At 35.7% G+C, this 18,795-nt stretch overlaps 1 protein-coding gene and 2 pseudogenes across 1 annotated transcript; all 3 read left to right on the top strand.

The window, feature by feature from the left end:
• The first annotated feature begins 369 nt into the window (after positions 1–369).
• On the top strand, positions 370–3,386 carry LOC141830897 (disease resistance protein RPS2-like; annotated as a pseudogene).
• Positions 3,387–7,947: 4,561 nt separating this feature from the next.
• Positions 7,948–11,151, top strand: LOC141830685 (disease resistance protein RPS2-like; annotated as a pseudogene).
• Positions 11,152–15,238: 4,087 nt separating this feature from the next.
• LOC141830686 (disease resistance protein RPS2-like) lies at positions 15,239–18,284 on the top strand. Its single transcript, XM_074718105.1, has 2 exons — positions 15,239–15,578; positions 15,751–18,284. Exons 1-2 carry the CDS (start codon positions 15,305–15,307, stop codon positions 18,282–18,284), a joined length of 2,808 nt encoding a protein of 935 aa, XP_074574206.1. The 5' UTR covers positions 15,239–15,304.
• The last annotated feature ends 511 nt before the right edge of the window (positions 18,285–18,795 follow it).

Raw genomic sequence — 18,795 nt, 5'->3', positions numbered from 1 at the left:
CCTCTTCTTCTTTTGGTTTCGTCTTAATTTAGCTCTCTTGAGTCTATAAAAAGAATTAAACAAGGTTGTACGAGCTGGTCAATATCGAGATGGGTGCAATCACATGGCATGGCACGAGTGTCGATGCAATGAAGGACCTTTCTCAAATAAATTTAGCTCGAGCTTCATAAATTTAATTAAACAAGTTTGTACAAGCTGGTCAATATCGAGATGGGTGCAATCACATGGCATGGCACGAGTGTTGATGCAATGAAGGACCTTTCTTTCGACTTGTTTCTTCATCTTCCCTTCCCTTCGCTTCCCTTCCCTTCCCTTGCTTCCTCTGCAAAAGAAAGAAAGCTCTAGTTGCTAGCTACCTTCTCCTCGTCCATGGCGTGCATCAACCTAAATCTCGACGTCAACGAGTGCCTGAGCGGGCTGTGGGCATCGCGGCGGCTGGGAAGGCCAAAATCTGCCATCAAGAAATTGAAAAAGGAAATGGCAAACTTGATAGCCAAAAGAGACGACATCAAGAACAATATCAAGGAGGCGGAGCGTGAAGGGAAAATTCCAACCAATGAAGTGAGCAAGTGGCTGCAGGACGTGGAGATATTGGAAGGCAAAGTGGCTGATATCGACAAGGATTTCCAAAACATCAGTGAGTATTAATTCTGCTGTATATATCTTTTTGCTTTTTTTTTTACTCCAATATAATTCAATTGCAAGTCTTTGTGTTTTTAATCCATATGAGCTACTACGTACTGTTTTTTTATCTATGTACAAGAGAGAACAGAAAAACAAAAAAAAGTTGTTGTTTCGATCATCAGGTTGCTTCAGTTGTAATTGCTTCAATCAAACTCAAACTGGCGGCACTGGTCAAATACAACAAGCAGGAGATCAGGTTCCTATCAGAGAGTCATCAAGCTGCTGCTCCATCGTCCGAAGAGCGGCGAAGAAGCTCGGCGAGGCTAATGAATTGATGAGCAGAGCTGAGACACTGGATCTGATTGCCACAGTTGGGCCTCCGGAACCCACCGTGATGCTTCCCATCTCACACCAATCACCTGTTGGGATAGAGTCGTATGTGAAGGACATTGTGGGCTACGTCGATGGTGGAAAAGGCGATATCATAGGCATCTACGGAATGAGTGGTGTCGGTAAGACCACCGTGTTGAAGAGCATCCAACAACACTATCTTCATAAGCATACCAGATTTGATCATGTTATTTGGGTTGTGGCCTCCAAAGATTGCCAATTGAAAAAGCTACAAATGGATATTGCTAAGAGTCTAGGACTACAGACACTGCAGGAGAATGACGATGAACAAACTTGTGGTGATAAGCTGTTTAGCTATTTGAAGAACAGGAACTGCTTGCTGTTTCTTGATGACATTTGGGAATGTGTAGATCTTCAACTATTGGGGATGACACACTCCACTACTGAGCGAGGTCAGCAACATCAGCAGTCGCACAAAGTTGTGGTGTTCACGACCCGCAGCAAGACAGTGTGTGCACAAATGAAAGCAAAAAAAGAAATCAAAGTCAAATGCCTAGATCCAGTTCAAGCATGGCAACTCTTCGAGGAGAACAGCAACAAGGATGTTCTCAGCTCAGATGCTGGAATTAAGTTCATTGCTGAAGAACTTACTAAAGAATGTGCAGGTCTTCCGCTTGCTCTTGTCACCGTCGCCCGGGCCATGTCAGGGAAAAAGTCTTGGGAAGTTTGGAATGACACTCTCACTCAAATAAGGGATGAACATAAGTGGAAAAGCATATGTCTTCCAAAAGATTCACTCATCATGTATAAAGCCTTCAAGCTGAGCTATGACAGTTTAGAGAATGACTCCATAAGAAAATGTCTCTTGTGTTGCGCTTTGTGGCCTGAAGATTATGAGATCGACAAATTTAAAGAGTTGATACCTTGTTGGATAGGTTGTGGCATAATTCGTGATTTTAATGTGATCAATGAAGCTTTCGCCAAAGGATGCTCGCATTTGGAAGATCTCATAGCAGCATCCTTGCTAGAGACATGTACTGAGACAGACTTACCTTATGAGGATAGAGCTGTAAAGATGCATGATGTCATCCGAGACATGGCACTATTAATGGTCTCTGGGTTGCAGGGGAGCACAAGAAAATGGATTGTAAAGGTAGGAATTAGGTTTAGTGATTTGCCCAAACAAGAAGAATGGCAAGAAGTAGAGCGAGCATCATTTTGGGAGATGAATGATATTTACTTTTACAAGACTATGGAGCTTTCACTTTTCCAAAACTTTCTATGTTGATTCTTTGTGGCGACAGAGATTGGAAGACAAAAACAATTCCTCCAAGTTTGTTCTCAAGCATGCCTCATTTGACATACTTGGATCTCGCTTTTTGTAGTATAACAGAGCTTCCCATGGAGATAGGTAGCTTAACTGAGCTTCAATATTTAAACTTGACCGGAAATCCTATTACAAGACTGCCGGTTGAGTTTGGTTACCTGAGCAAATTAGAGTATTTGCTTCTAAGGGCTACTCTTCTTGAGATTGTACCCAATGGGATGATATCCAAGTTATCAATGCTCAAGTGGTTGGATATAACTCACATTTATCATGCACCTGAGTGGTGGTATGATGAGCTGAAAAGTTTTAAAGGACGCCACCGATTAAGTGTGGAAATTGACATTAATGCTACAGCAGATAACATTGAGCGTCTCAATATGTTACCAAATGTATCGATATGGAAACTCACTTTGTATGGATGACGAGATTTCAGAACTTCCAAACTATGATTTGGGTATTCCACAATGGGGTTGCAGGACAGGTGACAAGCTTGAGTGTCTGCACATTCTGAATATCGGATTAGACAGATTAGTGTTGGCTGCAAGCATTGGTAGCGAATCAAATTTCAGATGTTTAAAGGAGCTCCAATTTCATTCCCTAAACCTATTGGAAGAGATTTCATTAAATAGAGTTCAGCTCTACAATCTTCGTGTACTAGATATTTCTGGATGCCCCTTGTTGAAAGATGTTTCTTGGGTTCTACAATTGCCATGCCTTAGTATCCTAAGCATAAGCGAATGTCCAAGAATGAAGGAACTAATAACTGACGTAGAGAACTCCAACTCCAGCTCTAGCATCCAGAGGTTGATCTTGAGACACATGCCGAATCTCAATCGCATTGCAAACCGGCAGCTCCATTTTCCCTACTTGGAATATATCTATGTGAACTGTTGCCCAGAGCTCAAAAATTTATCATTTGGAGTTGAAATATTGAAGAACTGCAGATTAAAACATATTAACGGTGATGAAGATTGGTGGGACAACTTGGATTGGGATGACAAGAGCATCAAGGATTCCCTCACCCCTTATTTAAGGTAACACATATATTTTCATACCAAATCATTTATTATCTATTCTATTTTATTCTGTCTTATATATATGAAATGAATGAACATTTAGATCTAAATGGTTTAATATTTTATGAAGTAGGCAACATTATATAGTTTCAGATGCATGCCAAAGGTCCTGTCCTTTGATAATCTTTTAAGGGCAATTTAGGGAATTTGTTTTAGAAAATAAATGTTTTTGATAAATATAAAAACGAAGTGCCATGTTTTAGGTATTTTGGTAAATAGCAGTTTAAACTACGTACCGCTGCAAGTTTTTGTTCTTGAGAAGCAATTAATTTTCAATTTCGTCTTATTTCCCATGTAACCATGATCTTGATCTATAATATAAAAAATAATAGGTTATTCCATTGAATTTATGCTTTGATTAAATATTCCAATGTTGTAGCAAAGGGAAAATATATATCTTATTGTCAATATTATTCTATATAGATGAATATTATTAAAACATTATATGATCTTACTCTCAACTGTTTAATTAAAATTTGCTCCAATATCTATTACTTTTAATAAAATTTTGTGATTTTTGTAGGCGTTTGCCGTGGTGGTGATAATGATGATAATGATGATGATGATGATGATTTTTGAAATGAAGGGCCTTGTAGTCAAGGAGGATATAATGCATTTACTGTTTCAAATGGTTGGATTCTTTGAAGTGTTGCTTCTATATGTATCTAAATTTGATTGATGATTCTAAGATAGTTAATTAAACATCTTGTTTTAAATTTGATCATCGATAAAGTCTTCTTAACTATATTTCATCATGCATGAATCATTTTCATTTCATATAATGTTATAGTTTTAGTTTTGTTTGATATCCACCATTTGATCATATTAATTATTACTATGATGCATGATGGCCTAGCATGTAAATGACATGGTTTGATTTATTATTTAATATTAATGTTTATAGACTTTGTTAATTATGTGGTTTGGATAAGTTTAATTTAATTGGAAGTTCTTTTCGTTAACTTATTGCCTATATATGTTTACAAAAATTTGATTTGTACGTCGGAACAACAATTAGTATTGAGTTTATAAGAAATTAAAGAGGTGAAATATAATTAAGCCGCTTTAATTACCTCAATGTTAATTTCTTCATTTCCTTTGAAATGAAGCCATTAAAGTAGAAACACAATGATTTATATAAAACACTATCAAATTAAATGCAGTTATATATGTCTTTAACGATGAATGATATTTAAATTGAGATTGGTCATGTCATGAATTTTGATATTTAAATAAACATTTAATTAGATTAAAATCACATGAGTATATATATGATATATTTATCGACGACGACACCTCTTCAGTAATTTTAAAATCTTATCGTCAATTCTTTCTGTCCTCTTCACTTTACTTAATTATGAACAAGCTAGTATATCATATCATAATTTGCTCTAAGAAATTGCCTTTTCATTTGCTCTGAAACAACTAAAAATCTTGGCTTCAATATATTTGGCTTTCCTCAAAATATTATGTCTATATATCTTATAATAATACTAAAACGGAGGAAGACACAAGTCCCACATTTTTTAAAAAAAAATCCCCCAATTTTAAATAATTTACACGTTGTAGTAATTATATTTTGAACTAAAAGGGATAAACAGATGCGAAGGAATTAATATATATACTGAATGCTTCCACTGAAGTCATCTCTTCCACTCGAATCTGAAAAGACATGATCTTTTCGATGGTATATATTTCTCTTTAGGCACCAAACTTCTTTGAAACTAACTAATTTATTGAAGAGCTTTTTAGTATTAATAAATCCTTCCTAATCACAGAAAAATCATTTTTTTCTTCTGACAAAATCTGTCTTTGTTGGTGCAAATCCATTGATTCTAGAGAATTGCTCTCTGATCCTCGATTGAACTATCAAAAGTGTCAAAACAAATAACGAAATTGTAAACAGTAAGTTAATAGGAAACTAAATTACCCTTACAAACTAAAAACTCAACCAATCTAAGTCAAAAGTTTTAGGCTAAAGAATTTTTTAAATAAATTTTCTTGAAGATTTTTGTCTATCAAAATGAAATAGAATCAAATACATTCGACCAAGTCTAAGTCCACCTTTACTATGAGATATATATAATTAATGAACAAGATTTTGATATCTTGGGAGACATTTTTTAAATACAATAAGTTTCAAGAGCATCTTTTTATTCTTTATATGGATGTGGAATATGAATAATTTTATTATTTTTTAAAGAATTATTTTATATTATCCCTTAGCCTCAATTATTGAAGGGACGGGAAGAATCAAACTTTTTATTATTGTGCTTTTGATCATGTCTCATTGAATGTGCGTAGTTCATCAACTTTTATGCTTTTAATTACTTAACCGATTAATTAATAAAATTAGGTCAGAAGTGGTTGTCATATATATAAAGCAATTAATAATACAAAGCAAAGGTAATTGCCAATCAAAAGTGTTGATATATCTATTAGACACTTGAGAATATTGCTTCTAAATTTAATCAGAAAAATTAATTAAACTAATATAATGGTCTCCTTTTTTTCTCTTGTTGATGATAATGACATGCACTATTAATTCTCATTATTGTTGACTACTGTTAATCACTTCATCGTATCTTTGTTTTGCTTCCTTTCCTTTACTTGCTCTGAAAAATTAAGAAGCAAATCTTTTGTTGCTAGTTTCTAGGCAAAAGACATCAAAAAATTTGAAAAGGAAATGGCAAGATTGAGAGGTAATTAAAAGAGGTGACATCAAGAACAAGATCGACGAGAAACAAGAAAAATAAAAGATAATATTAATATAGTCCTATATATTAAATAGGAAAAATAATAATTTTTAATTTGGTAATATTAAACTAAGACGTGCAATTATGCTAATTGTCCTATCTATTATCCCTTTGCTAGCTGTAAACTTGTGCGATCACATGGCATGCATAATATTGTTTTAAAATTAGTATTGATTTAATGTTCAGAAAATCAAATTAAAATGACTTTATATATATTAATGATGCTGCTGTTCATATATATTTTTCATCAATGAACGTACAGAGTTTTAATTTTATTGTAATATGACCATTAAACTAACATGTCTGTTGGTTGAACTAGCTAGCACAATTCAATTAAGCAAGAATAGTCGATTGAGGTCTAATAACAAACACTTATTTCATCCATCGAACTATACAACATGGAGCCACCTAAACTTAAACTGATTGATGATTAATATAAGTGATATAAAATGAATCTTCTTCTCCCATAATCCACAAGCCCTCTCATAAAACTACTTTTCTTTGCAAAAAAAAAAAAAATTGATGTACATTATTTTTAAATTTTTTTACAGACAGACAAACAAACAAACCCTTGCATAAATATATATATAAATATAACCATCTTATTATTTCCACAAACATCTTATATATTATTTAAGTCAACCAAACGTAACATTGTCAAAGTAGCAGTTGAGAGGGCTCTTTCATCTTTGCGCACAAAAGCAATAAACATAAACATAAATGGACTTTGAATTCTCTTAAAAGAAACAAATATTCTCTTATTGCTGTTCCTTTTGCTAGTTATAAAGTGTGTATAATACTACAAGAGTAATTACACAAGAGTTGAATCATTAAGCACTTGAGACTTATTTGGACCATGCCAAGAATATTTTTTGAGTCAATTAATTAAGTTATATTTATATTTGTATTTAGCATTAATGCTTATTGTTTAGACAAGTTCACTCAAATATTCTTTTTGCTAACCTATATCTATGTTAAAGAGTAACTTGTTTAGTTGTAGTTTTGATCAAGTGAGTCTCAATTGAGTGTGTAGTCACTCATGTTCACCAAATGCATGCTTGTCCACTCTCATAGCTTTATGTCTTTAATTAATTAATTAAATTATAAGGTCACATAATGGAAGTGGTTGGCACATATAATGCAATAATAGCAAATTAAAAAGCTAAAGTGGTGCATTCACATCATGTCAAGGCATAAAATTAACTTAAAGTGGGTCTATCCCTTTTGCTATTTGCTATTTTTTTTTGAAATACAACAAATAAGATTTCAAGAGCATCTTTAATTTTATATTAAATTATCCCTTAGCCTCAATTATTGGAGAGATGGGATGAATCACCAACTGTTTTTTTAGGGGAATTTTTTTTTTGATTGTGCTTTTGATCATGTGACTCTTATTGAGTGCTTAGTCCACCCATGTTCATCAACTTTTATGCTTTTAATTACTTAACCAATCAACTTTTATGCTTTTATGTATATAAATCAATTAATCATGGAGATGAAATTCTCTTAATTTGTCTCTCTTTCTTTCAGCCTGGTCAAAAATAGTTATTGTATTAGCTGATCATCCAGTGGCACTGGATGATATTTGATTTTTATCCATTAATTAAGTGAAGTGGCAGTTTGTGCTGTCCTTTTGCAAGCTGTAAACATGTATGGTGCAATCACATGGCATAGTGGCACGAGTGTCGTTGCAATAAGAACCAATACAATCTTTTGACTTTCTTCATCTTTGTTTCCCTTCGCTTTCCTTCCCTTCCCTTACTTGCTCTGCAAAAGAAACAAAGCTCTAGTTGCTAGCTACCTTTCTCCTCGTCCATGGCGTGCATCAACCTAAATCTCAACGTCGACGTCAACAGTTGCCTGAGCGGGCTGTGGGCATCGCTGCGGCTGGGAAGGCCAAAATCTGGCATCGAGAAGTTGAAAAAGGAAATGGCAATCTTGAGAGGCAAAAGGGACGACATCAAGGACCAGATCGAGCAGGCAGAGCGTGAGGGGAGAATTCCGACCCACCAAGTGAGCCAGTGGCTGCTGGAGGTGGAGACGTTGGAAGGCCAAGTGGCTGATGTCGAGCAGGATTTCCAAAGCATCAGTGAGTATTAATTCTGCCGTATATATCTTTTTGCCTTTTTTTTTTACTCCAATATAATTCAATTGCAAGTCTTTGTGTTTTTAATCCATATGAGCTACTACGTACTGTTTTTATCTATATATAAGAGAGGACAGAAAAACAAAAAAAAGTTGTTGTTTCGATCGTCAGGTTGCTTCAGTTGTAATTGCTTCAATCAAACTCAAACTGGCGGCACTAGTCAAATACAACAAGCAAGAGATCAGATCCCTATCAGAGAGTCATCAAACTGCTGCTCCATCATCCGAAGAGCGGTGAAGAAGCTCAGCGAGGCTAATGAATTGATGAGCAGAGCTGAGGCACTGGACCCGATTGCCACAGTTGGGCCTCCGGAACCCACCGTGATGCTTCCCATCTCACACCAATCGCCCGTTGGGATAGAGTCGTATGTGGAGGACATTGTGGGCTACGTCGATGGTGGAAAAGGCGACATCATAGGCATCTACGGAATGGGCGGTGTCGGTAAGACCACCGTGTTGAAGAGCATCCAGCAACACTATCTTCTTAAGCATACCAGATTTGATCATGTTATTTGGGTTGTGGCCTCCAAAGATTGCCAATTGAAAAGGCTCCAAATGGATATTGCTAAGAGTCTAGGACTACAGACACTGCAGGAGAACGACGATGAACAAACTTGTGGTGATAAGTTGTTTAGCTATTTGAAGAACAGGAACTGCTTGCTGCTTCTCGATGACATCTGGGAACATGTAGATCTTCAATTGTTGGGGATGGCACACTCGACTACTGAGCGAAGTCAGCAACAGCAGTCACAGAAAGTTGTGGTGTTCACGACCCGCAGCGAGACAGTGTGTGCACAAATGAAAGCAAAAAAAGAAATCAAAGTCAAATGCCTAGATCCAGTTCAAGCATGGCAACTCTTCGAGGAGAACAGCAACAAGGATGTTCTCAGCTCAGATGCTGGAATTAAGTTCGTTGCTGAAGAACTTACTAAAGAATGTGCAGGTCTTCCGCTCGCTCTTGTCACTGTCGCCCGGGCCATGTCAGGGAAAAAGTCTTGGGAAGTTTGGAATGACACTCTCACTCAAATAAGGGATGAACATAAGTGGACAAGCATATGTCTTCCAAAAGATTCACTCATCATGTATAAAGCCTTCAAGCTGAGCTATGACAGTTTAGAGAATGACTCCATAAGAAAATGTCTCTTGTGTTGCGCTTTGTGGCCTGAAGATTATGAGATCGACAAATTTAAAGAGTTGATACCTTGTTGGATAGGTTGCGGCATAATCCATGATTTTAATGTGATCAATGAAGCTTTCGCCAAAGGATGCTCGCATTTGGAAGATCTCATAGCAGCATCCTTGCTAGAGACATGTACTGAGATGGACTTACATTATGAGGATAGAGGTGTAAAGATGCATGATGTCATCCGAGACATGGCACTATTAATGGTCTCTGGGTTGCAGGGGAGCACAAGAAAATGGATTGTAAAGGTAGGAATCGGGTTTAGTGATTTGCCCAAACAAGAAGAATGGCAAGAAGTAGAGCGAGCATCATTTTGGGAGATGAATGATATTACTTTTTTACAAGACTATGGAGCTTTCACTTTTCCAAAACTTTCTATGTTGATTCTCCGTGGTGACAGAGGTTGGAAAACAAAAATAATTCCTCCAAGTTTGTTCGCAAGCATGCCTCATTTGACATACTTGGATCTCGCTTTTTGTCGTATAACAGAGCTTCCCATGGAGATAGGTAGCTTAACTGAGCTTCAATATTTAAACTTGACCGGAAATCCTATTACAAGACTGCCAGTTGAGTTTGGTTGCCTGAGCAAATTAGAGTATTTGCTTCTAAGGGGTACTGATCTTAAGATTGTACCCAATGGGATGATATCCAAGTTATCAATGCTCAAGTGGTTGGATATAGCTGAAATTTATTCTGCACCTTGAGTGGTGGTATGATGAGCTGAAAAATTTTAAAGGACGCCACCGATTAAGTGTGGAAATTGACATTAATGCTACAACAGATAACATTGAGCGTCTCAATATGTTACCAAATGTATCGATATGGAAACTCACTTTGTATGGATGACAATGATTTCAGAACTTCCAAACTATGATTTGGGTATTCCACAATGGGGTTGCAGGACAGGTGACAAGCTTGAGTGTCTGCGCATTCTGAATATCAGATTAGACAGATTAGTGTTGGCTGCAAGCATTGGTAGCGAATCAAATTTCAGATGTTTAAAGGAGCTCCAATTTCATTCCCTAAACCTATTGGAAGAGATTTCATTAAATAGAGTTCAACTCTACAATCTTCGTGTACTAGATATTTTTGGATGCCCCTTGTTGAAAGATGTTTCTTGGGTTCTACAATTGCCATGCCTTAGTATCCTAAGCATAAGCGAATGTCAAAGAATGAAGGAACTAATAACTGACGTAGAGAACTCCAACTCCAGCTCTAGCATCCAGAGGTTGAGCTTGGACCTCATGCCGAACCTCAATCGCATTGCAAACCGGCAGCTCCATTTTCCCTACTTGGAATATATCTATGTGAACTGGTGCCCAGAGCTCAAAAATTTATCATTTGGAGTTGAAATATTGAAGAACTGCAGATTAAAACATATTAACGGTGATGAAGATTGGTGGGACAACTTGGATTGGGATGACAAGAGCATCAAGGATTCCCTCACCCCTTATTTTAGGTAACACATATATTTTCATACCAAATCATTTATTATCTATTCTATTTTATTCTGTCTTATATATATGAAATGAATGAACATTTAGATCTAAATGGTTTAATATTTTATGAAGTAGGCAACATTATATAGTTTCAGATGCATGCCAAAGGTCCTGTCCTTTGATAATCTTTTAAGGGCAATTTAGGGAATTTGTTTTAGAAAATAAATGTTTTTGATAAATATAAAAACGAAGTGCCATGTTGGGTATTTTGGTAAATAGCAGTTTAAACTACGTGCCGCTTAAGAAGTTTTTGTTCTTGAGAAGCAATTAATTTTCAATTTCGTCTTATTTCCCATGTAACCATGATCTTGATCTATAATATAAAAAAATAATAGGTTATTCCATTGAGTTTATGCTTTGATTAAATATTCCAATGTAGTAGCAAAGGGAAAATATATATCTTATTGTCAATATTATTCTATATAGATGAATATTATTAAAATATTATATGATCTTACTCTAACTGTTTAATTAAAATTTGCTCCAATATCTATTACTTTTAATAAAATTTTGTGATCTTTGTAGGCCTCCGGGCGGCGATGATGATGATTGGAAATGAAGTGTCGGCCTTTTAATCAAAGGAGGATATATAATTGATTTATGTTTCAAATTGTTGCATTCTTTGTTTGCTTCGATATGTATCTAAATTTGCTTGATGATTCCAAGATAGTTAATTGAACATCTTGTTTTAAATTTGATCATCGATAAAGTCTTCTTAACTATATTTCATCATGCATGAATTTTCATTTCATATAATGTTATAGTTTTAGTTTTGTTTGATATCACTATTTGATCATATTAATTACTACAAAAAAGATTGTAGTAATTACGATGCATGATGGCCTAGCATGTAAATGACATGGTTTGATTTATGATTTAATTTAATTAATGTTTATAGACTTTATTAATTATATGGTTTCTTCATATAATTAAGCTGCTTTAATTACCTCAATGTTAATTTCTTCATTTCCTTTGAAATGAAGCCATTAAAGTAGAAACACAATGATTTATATAAAACACTATCAAATTAAATGCAGTTATATATGTCTTTAACGATAGGATTGAGATTGGTCATGAATTTTGATAGTTAAATAAACATTTAGATTAAAATCACATGAGTATATGATAGTTCATCCCTATATATATGATGGATAATCTCTTTATTTGTGAATTGTGATAATATTCGCCACTACTTTGTAATCTAAGAATTATACCACAAATGATCTTACCTTCTATCGCTTTATCATAACTAGCCTCCTTCCATATTTGCTAGTTAATTTACTTCTACCACTATCTTGGGCAAGAAGGTTGCAATTGTTCCGAAAGTCAAATTGTTGGATTCTTTGGCTATTTCGACATGTATCTAAAGCGATATTACGACGACACCTCTTCGATATTTTTAAAATCTTGTCGTCAATTCTATCCTCTTCGCTTTACTTAATTATGAACTAGTATATATATCATTTGCTCTAATAAATTGTCTTTTCATTTGCTAGCTCTCAAACAACTAAAAATCTAGGCTTCAATAGTTGTCATATAGCTAGCTAGACAAATTAATTTCACTTAAATGATGATTTGCTTATACATTAATAATTATGTTGTCAAGCAAGCTTCATCCTAAATTCAGGTGCAGCAAGACTTGGGAAGTAGACACTGCATTTAATTTCTAACAGGGTAGCAATTGATGCACATAATGCATTTCCACAGAAAATTTCTGAATCTGCACCAATAAATATTGATGATGATCAAATTTCAAAGTGTTCCATGCTTACACAATGGCAAAAAGGATACTGAAATTAAACATGTTAAATTACAGGTAATTAAAGAGGTAGTGACAATAATCTGTATGCGCACAGCATAATCTTCCTTGAGCTCAATCATTGGCATTGAGCTAAGCCTCCATTTCTTTAGTTAGTAATGTCACACACAGTAAGCTAGCTTCATCCTCATCATCTGAGCTGAGGGACCAAAAAATTGTGGGTAAAGGGTGAAGAATCAAGCAAACAAGTGCCTTTCTTTTGTTCCAAAAGTGTTCAAACTGATTTCTGAAGTGGAAACCATGAGACAGATCATAGAACAAGAGAGAAGAACTGCAAAGCAAACTGATTGCTGTGAATTCCTTGGTTGAGCTCCAAAACCATGTTCTTATATATGATCGGTTGTGTTCTTCTCGGAGGCATTGGTTCTTAGAACATGTCTGATGCACAACACTGAACCATCATCATTTGAATTTGTTGCTTCCACTGAAGTCATCTCTTCCACTCGAATCTGAAAAGACATGATCTTTTCGACGGTATATATTTCTCTTTAGGTACCAAACTTCTTTGAAACTAACTAGTTTACTGAAGAGTTTTTTAGTGTCTAAATCCTTCCTAATCACAGAAAAAAATTTTTTTCTTCTGACAAAACCTGTCTTTGTTGGTGCAAATCCATTGATTCTTGAGAATTGCTCTCTGATCCTCGGTTGAACTATCAAAAGCGTCCCAAACACAATCCCAAAAGTGTCAAAACAAACAAGGAAATTATAAATACTAAATAGGAATACATGTCCTATATCTCTCTCCTAGGAGACTAATTAACTAAATTACCCTAAAAACTAAAAACTCAACCAATCTAATTAACTCAAAAATTTTAGGCTAAAGAATTTTTTTTAATAAATTTTCTTGAAGATTTTTGTCTATCGAAATGAAATAGAATCAAATACATTCACCAAGTCTAGTGCCCACCTTTACTACAAGATTTTGATATCTTGGGGAGCATTTCTGAAATACAATAAGCTTTAAGAGTATCTTTTTATTCTTTATATGGATGTGGATGAACAATTTTATTATTTTTTTAAAAAATTATTTTATATTATCCCTTAGCCTCAGTTATTGGAGGGATGGGAAGAATCAAACTTTTTTAATTATTGTGCAACCAACTCATGTTCATCAACTTTTATAATTTTAATTATTTAACCGATTAATTAATAAAATTAGGTCAGAAGTGGTTGCCATAAAGCAATTAATAATACAAAGCAAAGGTAATTGCCAATCAAAAGTGATGCATGCATGCACATCGTTGAAAGAAAGGCAAAATAGAGCTTAAAACAACGACCACTAATGATCTCCTATTATATTAATTAATTCTCATTATTGTTGACTGTTAATTACTTCATTTTTGTTTTGCTTCCTTTCCCTTACTCTGAAAAAGAAGCAAATCTTTTGTTGCTAGTTTCTCCTCGTCTATGGAGTGCATCAAACTAAATCTCAATGTTGACATCGATCAACAGTTGCCACAGTGGACTGTTGGGGCAGGCCAAAATCTGGCATCCAGAAATTTGAAAGGAAATGGCAAGATTGAGAGGCAAGAACAAGATCGACAAGAAACAAGAATAATAAAAGATAATATTATAGTCCTATTAAATAGGAAAAATAATAATGTTTGGTAATATTAAATTAAGACGTGCAATAATATATGCTGTACTTATCACTGCACATGCACTATAATAATTGTCTTGTCCGTTTGCAAGCTGTAAACTTGTGCAATCACAAGTCATAATTTTGTTTTTCAATTAGTATTGACTTAATGTTGTTCTTCAATTTTTATATATCCATCAAAATTTGGACGAAAATCTATTTAATTTCCTTCCCTCTCTATGCACTAAGATTACTCGATCACCTCCTGGTAAGGTGTCGGCAATTTCATTGTTACCTTCAGATCTAAAATGTATGTTCAAAACAGTATTTTTAAAAAAAAAAGAAAAGAAAAAGTCAATTTGCAAAATCACGTTCAATTTTAAAAAAATATTCAAAAATTTTATCTAAGTTTCTTTAATTTCTACATCTTAAGAAAAATAATAATAATTGGATTAAAATAAATGATTCTTTCGGTCGTGGGAGAAATAAAAAAAAAGAAAAGAATAAAAGATATAGAAATTAAAGAGAAGGAATAAATGGTGATATATAATGTTGTTTGATATAGAAACTCTTATTTGTGATTAAACCAATCATGGAAATGAAAGACCTCTCTTAATTTGTCTATCTCTTGAGTATATAAAAGAGATGTCTCTCTTTCTTTCAGCCTGGTCAAAAGTAGTTATTGTATTAGCTGATCAATCATCCAGTGGCACTGGATGATATTTGACTTTTATCCATTAATTAAGTGAAGTGGCAGTCTTGTGCTGTCCTTTTGCAAGCTGTAAACATGGTGCAATCACATGGCGTAGTGGCACGAGTGTCGATGCAGTGAAGAACCAATCTTTTGACTTTCTTCATCTTTGTTTCCCTTGGCTTCCCTTTCCTTCCTTTGCTTCCTCTGCAAAAGAAAGAAAGCTCTAGTTGCTAGCTAGCTTCTCCTCGTCCATGGCGTGCATCAACCTAAATCTCGACGTCGACGTCAACAGTTGCCTGAGTGGGCTGTGGGCATCGCTGCGGCTAGGCAGGCCAAAATCTGGCATCGAGAAGTTGAAAAAGGAAATGACAATCTTGAGAGGCAAAAGGGACGACATCAAGGACCAGATCGAGCAGGCAGAGCGCGAGGGGAGAATTCCGACCCACCAAGTGAGCCAGTGGCTGCTGGAGGTGGAGACGTTGGAAGGCCAAGTGGCTGATGTCGAGCAGGATTTCCAAAGCATCAGTGAGTATTAATTCTGCCGTATATATCTTTTTTTGCCTTTTTTTTTACTCCAATATAATTCAATTGCAAGTCTTTGTGTTTTTAATCCATATGAGCTACTACGTACTGCTTTTATCTATATATAAGAGAGGACAGAAAAACAAAAAAAAGTTGTTGTTGTTTCGATCGTCAGGTTGCTTCAGTTGCAATTGCTTCAATCAAACTCAAACTGGCGGCACTAGTCAAATACAACAAGCAAGAGATCAGGTCCCTATCAGAGAGTCATCAAACTGCTGCTCCATCATCCGAAGAGTGGCGAAGAAGCTCAGCGAGGCTAATGAATTGATGAGCAGAGCTGAGGCACTGGACCCGATTGCCACAGTTGGGCCTCCGGAACCCACCGTGATGCTTCCCATCTCACACCAATCGCCCATTGGGATAGAGTCGTATGTGGAGGACATTGTGGGCTACGTCGATGGTGGAAAAGGCGACATCATAGGCATCTACGGAATGGGCGGTGTCGGTAAGACCACCGTGTTGAAGAGCATCCAGCAACACTATCTTCTTAAGCATACCAGATTTGATCGTGTTATTTGGGTTGTGGCCTCCAAAGATTGCCAATTGAAAAGGCTCCAAATGGATATTGCTAAGAGTCTAGGACTACAGACACTGCAGGAGAACGACGATGAACAAACTTGTGGTGATAAGTTGTTTAGCTATTTGAAGAACAGGAACTGCTTGCTGCTTCTCGATGACATTTGGGAACATGTGGATCTTCAACTGTTGGGGATGGCACACTCAACTATCGAGCGAGGTCAGCAGCAACAACAAGAGCTGTACAAAGTTGTGGTTTTCACGACCCGCAGCGAGACAGTGTGTGCACAAATGAAAGCAAAAAAAGAAATCAAAGTCAAATGCCTAGATCCAGTTCAAGCATGGCAACTCTTCGAGGAGAACAGCAACAAGGATGTTCTCAGCTCAGATGCTGGAATTAAGTTCGTTGCTGAAGAACTTGCTAAAGAATGTGCAGGTCTTCCGCTCGCTCTTGTCACCGTCGCCCGGGCCATGTCAGGGAAAAAGTCTTGGGAAGTTTGGAATGACACTCTCACTCAAATAAGGGATGAACATAAGTGGACGAGCGTATGTCTTCCAAAAGATTCACTCATCATGTATAAAGCCTTCAAGCTGAGCTATGACAGTTTAGAGAATGACTCCATAAGAAAATGTCTCTTGTGTTGCGCTTTGTGGCCTGAAGATTATGAGATCGACAAATTTAAAGAGTTGATACCTTGTTGGATAGGTTGCGGCATAATCCGTGATTTTAATGTGATCAATGAAGCTTTCGCCAAAGGATGCTCGCATTTGGAAGATCTCATAGCAGCATCCTTGCTAGAGAAATGTACTGAGACAGACTTACTTTATGAGGATAGAGGTGTAAAGATGCATGATGTCATCCGAGACATGGCACTATTAATGGTCTCTGAGTTGCAGGGGAGCACAAGAAAATGGATTGTAAAGGTAGGAATTGGGTTTAGTGATTTGCCCAAACAAGAAGAATGGCAAGAAGTAGAGCGAGCATCATTTTGGGAGATGAATGATATTACTTTTTTACAAGACTATGGAGCTTTCACTTTTCCAAAACTTTCTATGTTGATTCTCCGTGGTGACAGAGGTTGGAAAACAAAAACAATTCCTCCAAGTTTGTTCACAAGCATGCCTCATTTGACATACTTGGATCTCGCTTTTTGTTGTATAGCAGAGCTTCCCATGGAGATAGGTAGCTTAATTGAGCTTCAATATTTAAACTTGACCGGAAATCCTATTACAAGACTGCCGGTTGAGTTTGGTTGCTTGAGCAAATTAGAGTATTTGCTTCTAAGGGCTACTCGTCTTGAGATTGTACCCAATGAGATGATATCCAAGTTATCAATGCTCAAGTGGTTGGATATAACTCAAATTTTTTCTGCACCTAAGTGGTGGTATGATGAGCTGAAAAGTTTTAAAGGACGCCACCGATTAAGTGTGGAACTTGGCATTAAGGCTACACCAGATAACATTGAGCGTCTCAATATGTTACCAAATGTATCGATATGGAAACTCACTTTGTATGGACAGATTTCAGAACTTCCAAACTATGATTTGGGTATTCCACAATGGGGTTGCAGGACAGGTGACAAGCTTGAGTGTCTGCGCATTGTGAATATCAGATTAGACAGATTAGTGTTGGCTGCAAGCATTGGTAGCGAATCAAATTTCAGATGTTTAAAGGAGCTCCAATTTCATTCCCTAAACCTATTGGAAGAGATTTCATTAAATAGAGTTCAGCTCTACAATCTTCGTGTACTAGATATTTTTAACTGCCCCTTGTTGAAAGATGTTTCTTGGGTTCTACAATTGCCATGCCTTAGTATCCTAAGCATAAGCGAATGTCCAAGAATGAAGGAACTAATAACTGATGTAGAGAACTCCAACTCCAGCTCTAGCATCCAGAGGTTGAGCTTGATCTTCATGCCGAATCTCAATCGCATTGCAAACCGGCAGCTCCATTTTCCCTACTTGGAATATATCTATGTGAACTGTTGCCCAGAGCTCAAAAATTTATCATTTGGAGTTGAAATATTGAAGAACTGCAGATTAAAACATATTAACGGTGATGAAGATTGGTGGGACAACTTGGATTGGGATGACAAGAGCATCAAGGATTCCCTCACCCCTTATTTTAGGTAACACATATATTTTCATACCAAATCATTTATTATCTATTCTATTTTATTCTGTCTTATATATATGAAATGAATGAACATTTAGATATATCTAAATGGTTTAATATTTTATGAAGTAGGCAACATTATATAGTTTCAGATGCATGCCAAAGGTCCTGTCCTTTGATAATCTTTTAAGGGCAATTTAGGGAATTTGTTTTAGAAAATAAATGTTTTTGATAAATATAAAAACGAAGTGCCATGTTTTAGGTATTTTGGTAATTAAATAGCAGTTTAAACTACGTACCGCTGCAAGTTTTTGTTCTTGAGAAGCAATTAATTTTCAATTTCGTCTTATTTCCCATGTAACCATGATCTTGATCTATAATATAAAAAATAATAGGTTATTCCATTGAATTTATGCTTTGATTAAATATTCCAATGTTGTAGCAAAGGGAAAATATATATCTTATTGTCAATATTATTCTATATAGATGAATATTATTAAAACATTATATGATCTTATATGATCTTAC

The sequence above is a fragment of the Curcuma longa genome, chromosome 6, assembly GCF_044706935.1.
Source record: "Curcuma longa cultivar G26 ecotype Majalengka, Jawa Barat chromosome 6, ITB_CL_G26_1.1, whole genome shotgun sequence".
In the NCBI taxonomy this organism is placed as follows: Eukaryota; Viridiplantae; Streptophyta; class Magnoliopsida; order Zingiberales; family Zingiberaceae; genus Curcuma; species Curcuma longa.
The sequence above is the reverse complement of the archived record's forward strand: the minus strand, read 5'-3'. Positions and strand labels throughout refer to the sequence as shown.